Source organism: Prionailurus viverrinus, chromosome B3 (assembly GCF_022837055.1).
Source record: "Prionailurus viverrinus isolate Anna chromosome B3, UM_Priviv_1.0, whole genome shotgun sequence".
Taxonomy (NCBI): Eukaryota; Metazoa; Chordata; class Mammalia; order Carnivora; family Felidae; genus Prionailurus; species Prionailurus viverrinus.
In genome coordinates, this window is record NC_062566.1 from 16283648 (window position 1) to 16299168 (window position 15521).

At 49.2% G+C, this 15521-nt stretch overlaps 1 protein-coding gene across 2 annotated transcripts in view; it reads left to right on the forward strand.

The window, feature by feature from the left end:
- The window catches only part of ENTREP2 (endosomal transmembrane epsin interactor 2), a 454786-nt gene that overhangs the window by 429615 nt on the left and 9650 nt on the right, over window positions 1–15521 (forward strand). For both annotated transcript variants that reach the window (XM_047864023.1, XM_047864025.1), the window contains 2 exons: window positions 5988–6148; window positions 6755–6890. In XM_047864023.1, the coding sequence (XP_047719979.1) occupies window positions 5988–6148; window positions 6755–6890 (297 nt within the window). The remainder of the gene's footprint in view (window positions 1–5987; window positions 6149–6754; window positions 6891–15521) is intronic.

The window sequence follows — 15521 nt, forward strand, 5'->3', positions numbered from 1 at the left end:
ACCGATGATGCACTGTCTGCTCCCCACAACACGTTTGTTCACCAGCAGCCTCTGTGGTTCACCCATGTGCCTTCTCTGCTCCCAGTAGTTTGGTCACAAGCTTTCCAAGGGACAGTTGTATCTGTCCCCAAACCAGTCTATGTCAGTGGTATTTGGATTGTTAAGTGCATGTTCTAGTGCTATATAAGCCGATGAAATATGAGTGCAAAAAAGATAATTGTTTATTTTACAAAAAAGGATGGAGTTCTTTGGGAAGATTCAGAGAAAAAAAGGGGTCCCTGGATATACTGCTCCCAATTTTTGGTGTGGGTGAGATAATTATAAGAGGTTGAGATACAGAATTTTTAAAATCTAGGAGGCATCAGCACACACATTGTTTCACAAGTACCTTTAAGCTCCAGCCCTGCTCCAAAAGCACAAAAATGGGAAGTGAGTTAATTCTCATAGGTGTAGTTTACACAACAAAGAAGACCACGGGGTGCTCTAGACAACAGACTGAGACTCACAGCAAGAGCCTTAGCCTGGCATGGAAGGAACCCGCAGTTCCTTTCTTATTTCTGGGGATCAGCATTTTGGGATAAATAACCATTTGGGGAACTGATATAATGAATGCATGTATACATGAGATGCCTAGCGTCAGAATTTAGAAAGCTGAAGTACTCATATTAATATGTTTGGAACTAGTGGCAAAAGGCGATCTGAGTATAAAATTCAGTTTATAGATATGGTTTTATGGAGAAAGCTTTTACCTCCAAAGTGTCTCTAATCTCACATTTTTAGTTTTATTTCTTGAGCATAATCTCATTTTTCCATTTTTCCATTCAGCTCTTTTCCTCCCCACGTACTTTATTGCCAGCCACTTTAGCCCAAGAGACATCATCTGCTATTGCATGCATCTCCATTAGGAACTTGCCTGTGAACTTCATCTTTTATTATTGTCATTTATGTTCTCAACACTAGTCATGTGCCCTGTAAAGCAGAACACCTCCAGAAAGTGCAGACAGAGCATCATTGCCCACAGAGCTAGCAAGGGGTGTCGCGGCCAGGGACGGTTGGGACACCACCTCCTGGGAGCCCCAGAATCGCTCAAGTTCACCAGTATCTTCACCTCTCTGGCTCACTCCACTGCTGGTTCAGCACCCCACGGAGGCTGGCCCTCTTTGGACCCACAGTGGCCTTCCTTGAGGTTTGGGTTTACCAGAAACGTCTCTAGGTAGTAGGTGCTACTTATGTAGGACTAAGGGACTAGGACCAAAGGGTGTCTGACTAATCTTAAAATCTAGTTACAGCAGACAATCCTAAAAGTGATACATACAAGCTACAAACATTTTATTTTGACTTTAAATATGCAGATGAGCATTTATCCATCAGGGTTTTGATTTGGGGCCAAGATCTTCTGTTCAATAATGGGTCTACACATTGCTGTACTGAGTTGCATTTCTTTTTTTTTTCTTAATATTGATTTATTTTTGAGAGAACGTGAGTGGGGAAGGGGCAGAGAGAGGGGGACAGAGGATCCAAAGCGGGCTCTATGTTGACAGGCTGACAGCAGCAAGCCTGATGTGGGCCTCAAACTCACGAACTGCAAGATCATGACCTGAGCTAAAGTAGGACACTCAACCAAGTGAGCTGCCCAGGTGCCCCCAAGTTGCATATCCTGTATAAACTTCATAAAAATATCACTATCTGTAATTTCCAGATCCTTGAAATTGGCATGAGCCAGGCAAAATGAGATGCACGAACTCCCCTGAATATCTTCTGACTCCTCTCCCTCCCTTACAGCTAGCTGCCTTGCCAGTTCCCATTTTGGCAGTGGTTTCTGCTCAGCTGCTCTCCTTTGTCAAGTCTTTCCAAAGCGTTCAACTTGGTTCTCGTAGAATGAGCGTGTTTTCCTGCCTGCATTCATATTTCATTATGAATTACAGTAGTAACTAAAACTGGCCTTTAGCTGTTCGGGAATGCGCCCTTGTGTCCTGGGTAGGCAGGAAACACACATGGTACACCTGGCATGGTGGCAGGACTGGAGAGCAGCAAGGTGCCTCAGGCAGGCGTCACTCCAGGGTCTGGAGCATGGAGGGAAACCCCAGCTCATCAGATCGGTTGGCCAGGAGAGGTGGATTAAGAAAACTTCTACCATAGTAATACTAGAGTATTTGTACCAAGTCTCAGGAAGGGTAGAGGAAGAGGCCTATTCCCCTGTATTTCTTAGCCCCTGAGGGAAGTCTCAAAGGTGTGTGTGACCCATTCAGGAGCCAGAATGTGACAGGGAAACTGGGAAAGTGTGCTGTTCCCAGCGAACTAGAGAGGCAGCTGCTGGTCAGGAGCCTGGGGAGGGTGTAAAAGGAGGCTGGCAGGCTTGTCCTGGGGCCTGGAGGAGACGAGTCTGCTCAGAACTCAGAGGAGTTTGTGGAAATTCCAGCCCCTTGTCTCCAGACCCCTGCAGGCCTGTCCTGCCCTCCATTCCTTACTTCTCCCCCTCCCCCCATGGCCAGAGATAGAGGCATAGGGACTGAAGAGCTAATATTTGTGATGTGGTCTTGTTTAAGCCCCACAACACTACCGTCTGGGTCTGTGACCTAGAAATGGTGTTTCCCAGTGTGACCCTGTCAGGCCAGGTGGGGTGAGGAAAGGAGACCGAAGCTCAAAGGGGTCAGTAATATGCTTATAGTCTTGTGGGCCCTCAGTGGTCAAGCAGGATCACCTGAGGCCTGCCGACCTCTTCACCCTTCATCTCAGACAACAGACTATGCGCTGTTCTCACGGAGCCAAATTTTAGGGTCTCCGCTAAGTGGGCCTCAGGAAGCCCAGCCCTCCACCCTGGTTCCAGGGCACATGTAAGGACAGCACATGCCTAAGTTGGGATTCCCTCTCCAGAGCAGACATATGGGAAGAGACTTCCCTCCAGCAGGGTCTAAAATGCACACTCCTCTTTTGTGGATGATGAAGGCTGGGCAATAATGAAACTCCCATCAAGTGTGTGAACCCCTTGGGCTAGAGGAACACAAGGGTAGGAGTGGGGAAGGAGCAGGATAATGTAGTTCCCTTCTTCGACTCCCCCCCTCTAGCACCCCCTGTTGGCAGAACCCAACAGTTAGCCACCTGGCAAGGGAGTCTGGGAAATATGCTTTGCAGAGGTCTAGCCCCAGCATCTCAGAGCAGAGTCCAGAGCAGGTGACCTTGGCCTTGGAGACAGCCCCTGCCTCATTAAACAGATACTGGTTGGGGCAGGGGGAATATGTCAAGTGTCACTTGCAGCCTCCCCTTGGGGAGGCTGAGAAACCTAGGGGAACAAGCTCAGTTTGCAATGGACTCAGTCTGAGTTGGTTCCATAAAGGTGGAGCCAACACACTACTGGAAAGGCAACGTAGAGTTTAGAGCAGAAGTGGTTAAACCTGTTGTTTAACCTTTAAAAAGCCTCGGGTGTATGGCAGCATTTAAACCTCCTAATAGGGTCATCTGGGGTGCCTTGCCTCTCATTGAAAATGCTCCTTGTCCTCATTCCTAGGGGGATTGTACCTTCAGAAGGAAAGCATTTTGGCTTTTGCATTTCCTGCTTCATTGTTTTATTGATTTTTCTAATTTCTGATACACACCAAATCAGAGTATGTCTCAGTTAGACCTCAAGGACATTTGGCCTTATCCTAACTGCTCAGCTTTGTGCTATAAGCATCGGGGCTGACAGCTGTCCAAGGTGGAGGATGACAGACACACATTCGACCTGCTCATAGCCAATGACTCATCTCTATTTCAGACAATTAAAGCCACGGCTCAGACCCCTTGGAAAGGCAAGGAACGTGCTCTGTGTGTTAAGAAAACCCACACGAGACAATTTCAGTCTGTGATGTTGCATGTGTAGACGTGGTCACTATTCTTTCGCTGTTAGTCTGGAGCAGGCTAGTTTCATGGAATTTGACCATATCCAAAATTGTGACCTGACCCACACTTGGGCAAAAATGTCCTATCATCCCAGCCTTTTTTTCAAGTCCAGGCCACCCTACCCACGGCTGCCAGAAGGCACTTCCTACCACACAGCTTTAATAGCACTGTTCCCTAGCTCTAGCACCATCACTGGCTCCCCAGTGCCCCAAGAATTAAGAATTAATTTCTAGAGCCTTATATAAATTTGCTTTTCTTAAACACATCTTTCACTAGCTCACCTGTTATCTTCTTGCAGGCCCACCTGTTGACATCCTACCAATCTGCAGACCCATTCAAATGTCATCTTCATTAACCCTTTGTAGACTCCAGGTCTCCACACAGTGCTTGGAGAGCACACTGACTAGTGGAACTGTCCTTGCTTGGCCATGTACACTTGACTGTCTCACATGTCCCTCACCCCCCATGCAGTGGGAGGTCCCAGAGCCTAGCATTCACATAACACAGAGTCTTGTTGGCCCTACAGGAGCTCACAGTGAGGTGTTGACTGGCACTGCAGCAATGGCCCAGGCATCTCCATGCCACAGGTAACCTCTTGGGAGCAGTGACCAGAGGGTGGGAAGTTATTGGCCATTGCTTCCCAGGGGAATAAATGGAAAGCTAGGCAGAGGCAGAATTCTTTTTGCTTAAGAGATTTTACCTCAGTTTGCTCAAGCAGCATCTCAGTTTTAAGGTTGCCTCACAGAATGTTCTGGAGCTCATCAAGGATTATTTTCCCTCAAAGCAGTGTTTTTACAAAGTTTATGAATTCCCTAGGACTGCAAAACACTCATCGATACTCTGTGTCCAAAGGGATCCATAATGAAGTATTTGAGAAATGTTCCACTAATGATTTGGGGGTGCCCGTGTGGCTCAGTCAGTTAAGTGTCCAACTCTTGGTTTTGGCTCAAGTCATGATCTCACAGTTTCATGAGTTCAAGCGCCATGTCAGGCTGTGCACTGATGGCACAGAGCATGCTTGGGATTCTCTCTCTCTCCCTCTTTTTCTGGCCCTCCCTGCACTTGCACTGTCTCTGTCTCTCTCAAAATAAATAAATAAACTTTAAAAGTGGGGGGGGGGCGCACTGGTGCAGATCTTCTCAGGGCCTTTAACACTGTAATATACATTATAGGGCTCCAAGAAGGGAGTACAATATGTGACATTTCCCAGTACTTGTTTTTCTTTTTTTTGCTGCAGGAATTTGGGAGGGGGTGGAGAAGAACATCTTGAGAGTTTGGTGTTTTCTCATGAATGAACTTCGGAAGTACTGTCTTAAATCGTGGACCTTAGGCACCATTTTTGACTACAGGTTTTAGTTAGTATAATCTGAAGAGAAAGAGTTAGTGGTGGGGATAGAATTAAAGACTTCCTAGATTGGAAGGTGCCAGGGTGGCTCAGTCAGTTAAGTGTCTGATTCTTAATTTTAGCTCAGGCCATAATCTCAGTGTGTAGGTTTGAGCCCCGCGTCAGTCTCTGCACTGAAAACACAGAGCCTGCTTGGGATTCTCTCTCTTCCTCTCTCTTAAAATAAATAAACAAACATATGTAAGAGAAAAACAAAAAACAAAACAAAACAAAAAGACTTCCCTGGGGGCATCTGGGTGGCTCAGCTGGTTGAGCATCTGACTTCAGCTGAGGTCATAGTATTGAGGTTCCTGGGTTCCAGCCCTGCATTGGGCTTTGTGCTGACAACTCAGAGCCTAGAGACTGCTTCGGATTCTGTGTCTCCCTCTCTTTCTGCCCCTCCCCTGCTCACATTCTCTTTCCCTCTCTCTCTCTCTCTCTCTCAAAAATAAATAAACGTTAAAAAAAAAAAGACTTCCCAGACTGTGTTTTTCCTTAGAACAGAGGCATTCTGCATAGCAGTGTAAGAAACAAAGCCTAATGAAGCTTTGGAGGCGAGGCGTTCCTCACGGAGCCATCATTTTAAAGTGTGTGTTTCGCTGTCACAGCCCGACGGTTTAAATTACATAAGTTCCAAACGGATCATTAAAGCTTATGTGTAATTAGCTTAATTAGACACAAGCCACACAAGATGGCCCAAATAACTGTGAATCTCTCTGTTTTCCAGTTCCTTCCACAAAGGGCGCATTCCGCCAGCCCTGCCTGTGTGACCCCCCACGGCACCGTTCTCCACCAGACCCTGGACTTCGATGAGTTCATCCCCCCTCTCCCACCTCCACCTTATTACCCTCCAGAGTACACCTGTACTCCCACAGCCGAGGCCCACAGGTGGGTCTTTCCGGAGATGGTGGTGGTGACTTGTATTGACACCAGGAAGATAGGAGGCAGTCTGGGAGGTGGGACTGGCAGGAGCCACACTCATTTTCAGTGGGGCAGTTGAGCCAAGGAGAGCAACCATACGAAAGCATGTTTGATTAGAGGGCAGAGCGCGAGCAGGGAAAGAGCTCGAACCCTGGCTTAGATAGAACATGTCTACTGGGTATCGCTGCCGTGCAACAAAAGAGAACCTAGCCCGACGTGAGTGGCTCTATTATGTTCTCATGAAACGCAAAACTGCTATTGAGTAGTGACCATTCACATAACATGTAAAATGTAATTAAAGATTTAATCGGCTCTGTGATTATTTTCATTTTAATGGACAGGGCCATAGAGTTTATTGAAAATGTCGATATCTTTCCAGAAAAAAAAAAAAAAGAAAGAAAGAAAACACAAGAGTTAAAACTGCCTAGCAAATTAGACTTTTATTTCACAAGCACGATGAGTAATTGACCAGGGGAAACCCTGACAAGTGACGTGCTGATTGCCTTGAGAGAAATGTCAGCCATCCAGGCTCCTTCCCCCAGGAGTGACAGTGCAATGGTTCTGTCTTTTCAGGGGCCTCCACTTGGACTTTGCTCCCTCTCCATTCAGCACTTTGTATGATGTTGCCATCAACAGCCCCGGCCTGCTGTACCCCGCCGAGCTCCCCCCACCCTACGAGGCCGTGGTGGGCCCGACTGCCACCAGCCAGGTGAGGCCCAGGCCCCAGACAAGCCAGTTTCCTGTACTAAGGCCTGCTCCTTGCATTTGGTTTTCTAATGTTCTATTTATTTTTAAGAGGGCACAAGTCGAGGAGGGGCAGAGAGAGGGGGATAGAGGATCTGAAGCGGGTTCTGGCACTGACAGCAGCGGGCCCGATGTGGGGCTCAAACTCATGAACCACAAGCCGAGGTCAGACACTCAACTGACCTAGCCACCCAGGTGCCCCTGCTTCTTGCATTTGTATTTCTCTCTAAGCCTTAGAACAAACCTGTGGTCTTATCAACACTCATGAAGAGCAGGCAGCAGCCTTAGGGACTAGAAACTGCAGAGGCCCCACCCCAGGCCTGGAGATGCCACCCCAATATTTATGTATTGCCCCCTGGGCTCTTGTCAGATGCACGCGAGCTAGTGTGTCTGGGGACACAGTGCTGAAGGAGCTGGTACAGATTCAAACGCATGAGCAGGGACAGAGCTCAGGCCGTGAACAGAGAACCCAGGGGACTCTGGCCTGTTCCAGCTGCATGCCTCTGTCGCTGTCTCCTGGGAGGTGAGAAAGGAGTGCTGGATCCCTGGTCCTGTCTGAGGCCTGGCAGCTACAGGCCAGGGAAGTGCCAGAGCCGCAGGTAGGAGTAGCTGGCTTTCTCTGAACTGGGCAAGCCAGGTGTTCCCACAACCTCCCAGTGTCTGACCCACAACAGGCACACACTGGGGATGTGTTGGTGGAGCCTCAGTTTCTTCATCTGTAAAATGGGGATCATAACAGTACCAAGCACATGGGGTGGAATGGGATGTTTGTAATGGACCCAGCACAGCGTTTGACATAGAGTGGGCTCTGATTCGCAAAAGCCAGTTGCCCTTTTCAATGGCATCATCCTCATCATGGTTGTCATCACATGTGTCGCTCCTGAATATCCAAGGCCCCTAGCCAGGGAGGAGAGATGTGAACACTCAGAAGGTCACACAGCACCCGTGTGTGGGACAGGCTGTGGGGAGGCCACAGGTTTAGGGGTGCACATGGGGAGCACAGCAGTCCAGCAGAGAACGGGCACATGCAGGGGAGCTGAGAAATCCTGCCAAGAATGGGGGCTGCAGCCTGTTCTGGGCCCCGAGCCCCAGGCAGAGGAGAGTGGGCAAAACCATGACCAGGAGCAACCACAGGGCACCAAGACACAGTCCTGGGCCCGTCCAGATGCACGCAGCTTTGGGCTTCTCCCCTGGCATCCCAAGTCACCTGCCAGGAAGTAGTGCCAGCCTCAGACCTGGGCCAGACCTTCTGTGTCCTCACAGCCCCTTTGAGATCTGGAGCCCACATGGTGAGAAGGCCAGGAGACAGTGCCTGTTCTCTTCTGGGCCACCCCCTGGGGAGCTTCTGGCCCTCAGGGACCTCTGGGGGTGCAAACCTAAAATGGCTGTTCAGACTCAGCCTCCACAAGCTTCCGGAGATAATTGCACCCACAGGGGAGACCACATTCTGCAGGCTGGGTGTTGTGGGACAGAAAGGGAAGGTAAGACCTGTCCACCTCTGTGCCCAGTGGGACCTTGGGTACACGGTTTTTGCAAGAAGGATTCTCCGCGAGGGTCACTTGCGCGGGTCTGCTCAGCCCATCCCCAGCCCACCCTTGCAGAGGTGACAGCCTGGCCAGCTGAGCCTCTGAGTCTCCCGTCTCTGTCTACTCTCGCCCTGAAATGTCCTGGCCCAGCTCACCAGGCTGCAGACAGCAAACAGGGACTCGGCCAAGGACTCTTGGCCTTTTTTCTGTCCACAGATGTGTAGGAACCGCCTGAGGTCCGGGTGCAGAGGCGGAGGGGAGGGGATTCATTAGTGAGGGGGCAAAGTGTGACTGAAATCTCATTTCTAAACTTACAATGATTGAAATCCTCTTGAATTTTTTAAAAATCTGAGTGGAGAATTCTATCTTTCCAAAATGATTTCTTTTCTTCTTGATGATAAAAATAATTCAAATCAATGTTATCAATGGCAACTGTGTCCTGTGAAGAGAGTCAGAAGTACTCTGAGGGGAGCCCCCGTGCACTGCTGGAGGGTGCTGAAAAGGGGCATCCAATCCATTTTGGGGGGACCCGGGGAGCCTCTGTGAGCTGAAGGCTCAGGCTGAGTGGGGTGGCAGGTGGCTAGGCTCACAAGGAGGGACCACGCAGCATGCGTATCCTCAAAACACAAAGCCACTCAGGATGAGTCTGAAATGAGTGCAACATGGGTGGAGGGTGACCTCAGCGAGGCTGGTTGGATTCTGGGGCCATCAGGACATCCAAGCAAGTGTATACGAGATGATAGGGTCTATGGCTTGGAGCCTTGGAGAGATCAGAGTTATCCACAGAGGTGGTCACCAAGTCAGGGAACCAAGTGGGGAGAGCTCTATGGAATAATAATACTTTGGGGTGCTAGAGAAAGAGGCTCCCCCAGCACAGGCTGCAGAGTAGAAAGACGGCCTGGACTCACAGACACATGGTTCAGGAAGGGAGAGAGGGGCCAAGTGCTGTCCAGAGGCGGTGAAGGGCTGACCCTGGTCCCCCGCTGGCTCACCATCCAGAGATTACTGGTGACTGTGGCAGGAGCAGCTGCAATGGGGCAGTGGGGCAGGTGCCAGCATTGGCTAGAGGCAGGGATGGGACGTGGGGAGGTGTAGCAGTGGTCTGTCCCCCTGGTTTTTGGATTCCAGTGGGCATCCCAGGCATGTCAATCAAATACAGATGGCTGAGCCCACCCCAGAGTTTCTGAGTCCATAGTTGGGGAAGGGGAACCTGCCAAGAATTTGCATTCCAGGGGTTTCTGGGTGGCTCAGTCAGTTAAGCGTCTGACTCTTTTTTTTTTTTTTTAATTTTTTTTTCCAACGTTTTTATTTATTTTTGGGACAGAGAGAGACAGAGCATGAATGGGGGAGGGGCAGAGAGAAAGGGAGACACAGAATCGGAAACAGGCTCCAGGCTCTGAGCCATCAGCCCAGAGCCCGACGCAGGGCTCGAACTCACGGACCGCGAGATCGTGACCTGGCTGAAGTCGGACGCTTAACCGACTGCGCCACCCAGGCGCCCCAAGCGTCTGACTCTTGATTTCAGCTCAGGTCAGGATCTCAGGGTTGTGAGCTCAAGCCCCATGTTGGGCTCTGTGCTGATAACACCGAGCCTGGTTGGGATTCTCTGTCTCTGTCTCTGTCTCTCTCTCTGTCTCTCTCTCTCTCTCTCTCTGTCTTTCTCTCTCTCTCTCTCTCTCTCTGCTCCTCCCCTGCTCTCACTCTCTCCCTCTCTCAAAATAAATAAATAAACTTAAAAAAAAAAAAAAAGAATCTGCATTCCTACCTAAGTTCCAGCTCCTGCTGCTGTGTTCCTCTAGGGACATGCTTTGGGAACTGGAGTGGATCACTCTTGTGAGATGCTTGGCAAAGAGGAGAGAAGATAGGAGATAGTTAGGGAGACTGTGGGCATAGGGCATGAGGATGTTACCAAAGGGACATGGAAGGGTCCAGACAGTGGGAGCACCTGAGCCGGGGTTGGGGAGGGAAGTCCCTCGAAGGTGGAAGGGGGATGCTGAGCCAGCCTCAGATGGTCTGCTCTGCCCTGTAACCAGCAGGGGCACCAGGCAGGGCAGCAGATGGGCCTGGAAACCCCAGCAAGCCCACAGGGGTGTGTGATTCTCCATGGCTGCCTTGGGAAGAAGGAGGAACTCTGCCACCACCCCCCAGCTGCTGCCAGTTGCCATCACAGAATTTGAGCTCCATCCTGGGGCCGAACTTCGGCCTGCCCATCTGTCCTCCCATTTGTGAACGGTTACTCCCATTTCTAGAAGAGAAAATGCCACAGAAGGGTGAGTGACTGTGCACACTGCCCTGTAGAGAGCAGCAGGACTTCTCAGAGTCCTTTGCTTCTCAATCCTGATGACAGGGAACACCCACCCCCAACAACACTCCTCATGATGAGTGTGGAATGCCCACGTCCAAGCCTGTCAGGGACCCTGGATGCTGGAAAGTGTCCTCTGCATTTGGGTGTGACATTTGATGCACACCATACTGGCATACCAGAAGGCTATTGGGGAGTGTTTTATCGCTGATTTACTCTTTTTTCTGAAGCATATAGAATACAGATCTTCCTTGACTTACAGTGGGATTTTCAATCCAAGAAACCCATGTGCTTTGAAAATATCCTTAATACCCCTAACCTACCGAACATCGTAGCTGAGCCCAGCCCAACTTAAGTGTGCTCACAACACTTCCATTAGCCTGCAGTGGGGCAAAACCATCTAATACAAAGCCTATATTTTTAAAAATATTTATTTATTTATTTATTTATTTATTTAGAGCAAGGAGGGGGCACAGAGAGAGGGAGAGAGAGAATCCCAGAGAGAGAATCTGCACTGTTAGCACAGAGCCCAACATGGGGCTTGAACCCATGAACCATGAGATCATGACTTGAGCCAAAACCAAGAGTTGGATGCTTAACTGACTGAGCCAACCAGGCACCCCACAAAGCCTATATTATAATAAAGTGTTCACTATCTCGTGTAATTTTTGGAACACTGTACTGAAAGCAAAGAACAGAATGGTTTTGTGGGTGCAGAATGGTTTTGTGAGGGTGTCCATTGTTTACCCAGTCGAATGGCTTCCTGGGAGCTGTGGCCACCCACCTCTGACCAGCATCATGAGAGAGTACCATACTGCATATCACTATCCTGGGGGAAAAAAATCCAAAGTCAAAACTCAAAGTACAATTTCTTTTTAACTGAGCATATATCACTTCTGTACCATCGTAAAGCCAAAAAATTCTAAGTCAAACCATCATAAGTTGGAGACCATTTGTATGGGGGAGGATAATACTGGTTCTAATATGACACCATTCTCCAAAACTATTGAGAATTCTCTAAATGGAGATTTCTTTCACATGATTTTGGTGAGAAAATCCTTAAGGGCAAAGGAAGGCCTGTCTCCTATTGCGTTGGCTCAGAATCCACCAGCTTACAAGTGTCTGCACAAACATTATGTGTGCAAAAAGTACGTGTCTGAATGGCCTTTCTCTGCGCTGGCTCTTCGGGGAGGGGGGCAGCATCTGGTGATTACGAGGCCACTGCAATGCTCCCCTCAAGGGGAAGCCTGTGCCTTGCTGGGCCCATTCCTTTTGACCCCGTGGTCTGGCAGCACTTTTCAATTCCACAGACACCTCTAGGAGTCTAGAAGCCAATGAAACTCGTTCCCATCCACAGAGGGAAGGCTGCGCCAGCCAGCTGCCCCCCTCCCCTGGGGCAGTCCCCCCACCTGAGGACAGCAAGGAGCTGTCCCCCCTTTATGGCACAATCCTTTGTCACAGGGCAAGGCATAGGTTAATTACTTCCCCTTATGGACAAACAGCACATAAATTGTCTATCAGTACTCGTTTGGATAAAGAGAGGAAGACAGACTGACAGAGGAGCAAAGCAGGCATTGTGTGGGCTCTGGACAGGCGGCAGGAGGCCACTCCTTTGGGAGAACTTTTTGATGCGGGAAGGAAAAGCTCCCTTGACTAAGCACATTCATTCTGACCCATTCACTCTCCTGGATCGGCCACAGGCACGTTCTGTTCTCTGTTTGCAATGTCCTTCTCTTTCCCATGGCTTAAGACCGTACCTTGAGGGCAAGATCAGAAGGAGTGCATTTCTTTCCATAGCCAGAAAGTTACTGAGAATTTGCCAGTGTGCTATTCCTGTGGATGACAAGCTTACATTTCCAAGGACCATGGAAAACTGTGCTGTATTCTATAGAACACAGAGCCATGAACTGAACAGAATCCCTTCCTTGTGGGACTCACAGGCTGGCATGGTAACAGGACGGCCTCCAATGAACTTTGCTGGGACTTCAGGGGAAAAAGGTAGAGTGGGATTGGCGTGTGAACAATAGAAAAGGTCTCCAAGGTGCAGTGTAGACAAACGGTGCTGCGACAGCCTGGGACCCGGCTGGGGAGCTTAGGGTAATGAAGGAAGTTCATTGACATCATTTGGGTACAGATTTCATGACCCTGTGTGTCAAACTATAGCAGTGCCTTTGACGAGTTTGACATTTGGAGTTGACACGATCCAGCGGCACCTTGGGAATTTGAATTTGGTGGCAGTCTGGCGAGTAGGAGGGCAGCCTGAGGTACGAGGCTAGAAATGCTGAGGCAATGGACACAGGAGAAGCGCAGCCAACCACAAGTCCTAAAAGTCAGTATTTACATTTTCAAACAAAATCACCTTTGCATTTAAAAATCTGTAAGCAAAGTAGCTTCAAAGATTGCCTTGGGACACTAGGTTAAAATCTTAATTCACATTTTCTGTGATTGCAGCCAATTGCCCCCAAAGAATAGCTCTTTATAGTTCTGATACTAGCTGGTTAACCTGACCCAGGAGTGGGGAATTTGCTACCAGAAATAGGGGAGAGTTTTCATGTGGTGTGTCTTAGCCACAGAGCTTCCCAAAAGAAAGGGAGATGAGGAGATGCGGCTTATTTGCATAAATGCCAACTGACTTTGTAATCACAACTGGTCAATATAACGTGTCTGGGAACAAATAAATGCAGCCTCTGAGTGTCCCATGTGAGGCCATACACACAGCATCTCCTCTCAGTGGCCCTCTCCTGCAAGAGCTGTGTGATAAACTTTTATTGCTAGAGTTTCACTTTAAATTCTGTGCCACAAGTATGTTTCTTCTCCACCCTTTTCCGCCGCCCTTATATTTAATGGAAAATGCCGTGTGAACCTCACAGCTATTGCCTCCACAGCTTTCGTGTGGCAAGGTGGCGTTGGCCATGAGGGAAGGCCAAATTCAAATTAAACCCTTGACACCCTGCTTACCAGATGTGATAGATACACTGCCAGGAGCTGTCTCCTCTCAAAACCAGATTTGACCGGGAGCCAGAGGGAAGCCAGTGATGCTTCTATGAAATATGAAATGAATCCAATTTCCTCCTGACCTTGTCCCATGGTGCATTTTATTCCTCTTGTTTTATTTATATTTCTTTATTACCAGAAGCTTTTCTTCAGGCATCAAGCCTCCAAGTTGCCACCCATCCCTTCAAAATTGAAAAAAAAAAATGTTAAGGGTCAGGAGGAGTATGGAAGGAAACGCACCTTGAGGATATTGTTCCTTTTTGTGTGATTTCGCAGAATATTCTCAACAGAGATTTCCAACATTGGTTGTAGGCATAGAGTGATTTCAATGAAAAGGAAGGTGAGTGTTGGTGGCCGTGTGAGTCTCCCTCCCCCGATTCCCTCCCCAGCAGAACGGGATTGTGCTGAGGAAGGAAAATAGTGCATGCAGTATTACACATAGGTGGGATCAAAGGGAACATTTAGGCAGCTCTGGTTCTGCCCCACAAGTGCAGTTCTTGCCCCCCAAACCCTGTCGCACATTCCCCACCCCTGGGGGCGCGGTTCACCTGTTTTGTGTTGGTGAGAGGCCTGCAGCCTGGTTGAAAGAGCCGAAGGTGATCAGCTGTCTGATTGAAGTAGCAGGAGACAAGGGAGGCAGAGACGTAATTACCTGAGCTGGAATGGGACAAAGCCGCAGGGGACCCCCTGAACTTCCCAGGCCTCCCCCTGAGCTCATTATTTGCAAGCAAGTCCGCAAAGCAATTCTGAAATAATACAAGTATTCAGAAATCATTTTCTGAGATAGCACAGGGGCACATGTATGTGGTATTTGTGACACCCAGACACATGGCCCATGTGGGACCATTGTGCCCTACAGTAGGGGTGGAACAGATGTGGTCACAGTGGGAACCGAGTGTGTGAGCAGAAGATGGGCAAGTGAAGACAGGGCAAGAGGGCAGATGTGCCCTACCCTCACCCAACCAAGGAGGCCTGGTCTTCCCCTGCTTGTCCTCCCGATGGCCTCTCTGGGCTGAATGATCTATTTGAGAAGAAATCTGCAAGAGCATGATAACTTCCAACATGATGCAAGCTTCACAGCCACTCAACACGACAGGACAGGATAGTGTGCCCAGGGCCACAGGGCCTGCGCTCAACCCGGCACATGGCCTGAGTGGATCTGGACCTTGAACCCAAGCTTGGACAGGGAGGAAAGCCTTCTGAGTAACCTCTTGATTCCATCTGCAGAAGGCAGGAGGGAAATGGGGCAAGTACACACAATGGGGGAGTGTGAGAACTCACCGAGGCCAAAATTGTCTACTAAATGCCCACCCTGTGCCCAAGCCGTGCTGGCCCAGAGCATTACAGGTCTCTTGACTGTCCCCCTATGGCTTTATTCTTCCTGGTGTGGAAGCAGGGAAAATTGTTGTTGGGAGGAAGGGGTTAGAAGTGAGGCCAGGGGCTCTCCTACCTCCTGCAGTTACTCTGGAGGATCCTATGTGGCCTCTTTCAGTCCCAAAGAGTGCTCCCTAGAAATGGAAGGTGAGTGGGCTGAGGGTGGCTGGTACCTGGCCCTGGTGGGCTCTTGGGGACTGCTTGGCACTCTGATTTCAGAAAGAGAAACAGGCTTTGGCCTTGCAGCAACCCTCTGGCCTTGGCATCCTCACAGCCTGACTACATAAATTTAGGGGAGAATGGCAGACATGTAAGTACATGTCACTTAGTACTTCTTTCTAGAAGATGAGCTCTGAAGTCAGCCTTGATTTCTGGAGTCTGTTGTGCTGTGCCCTTCAAA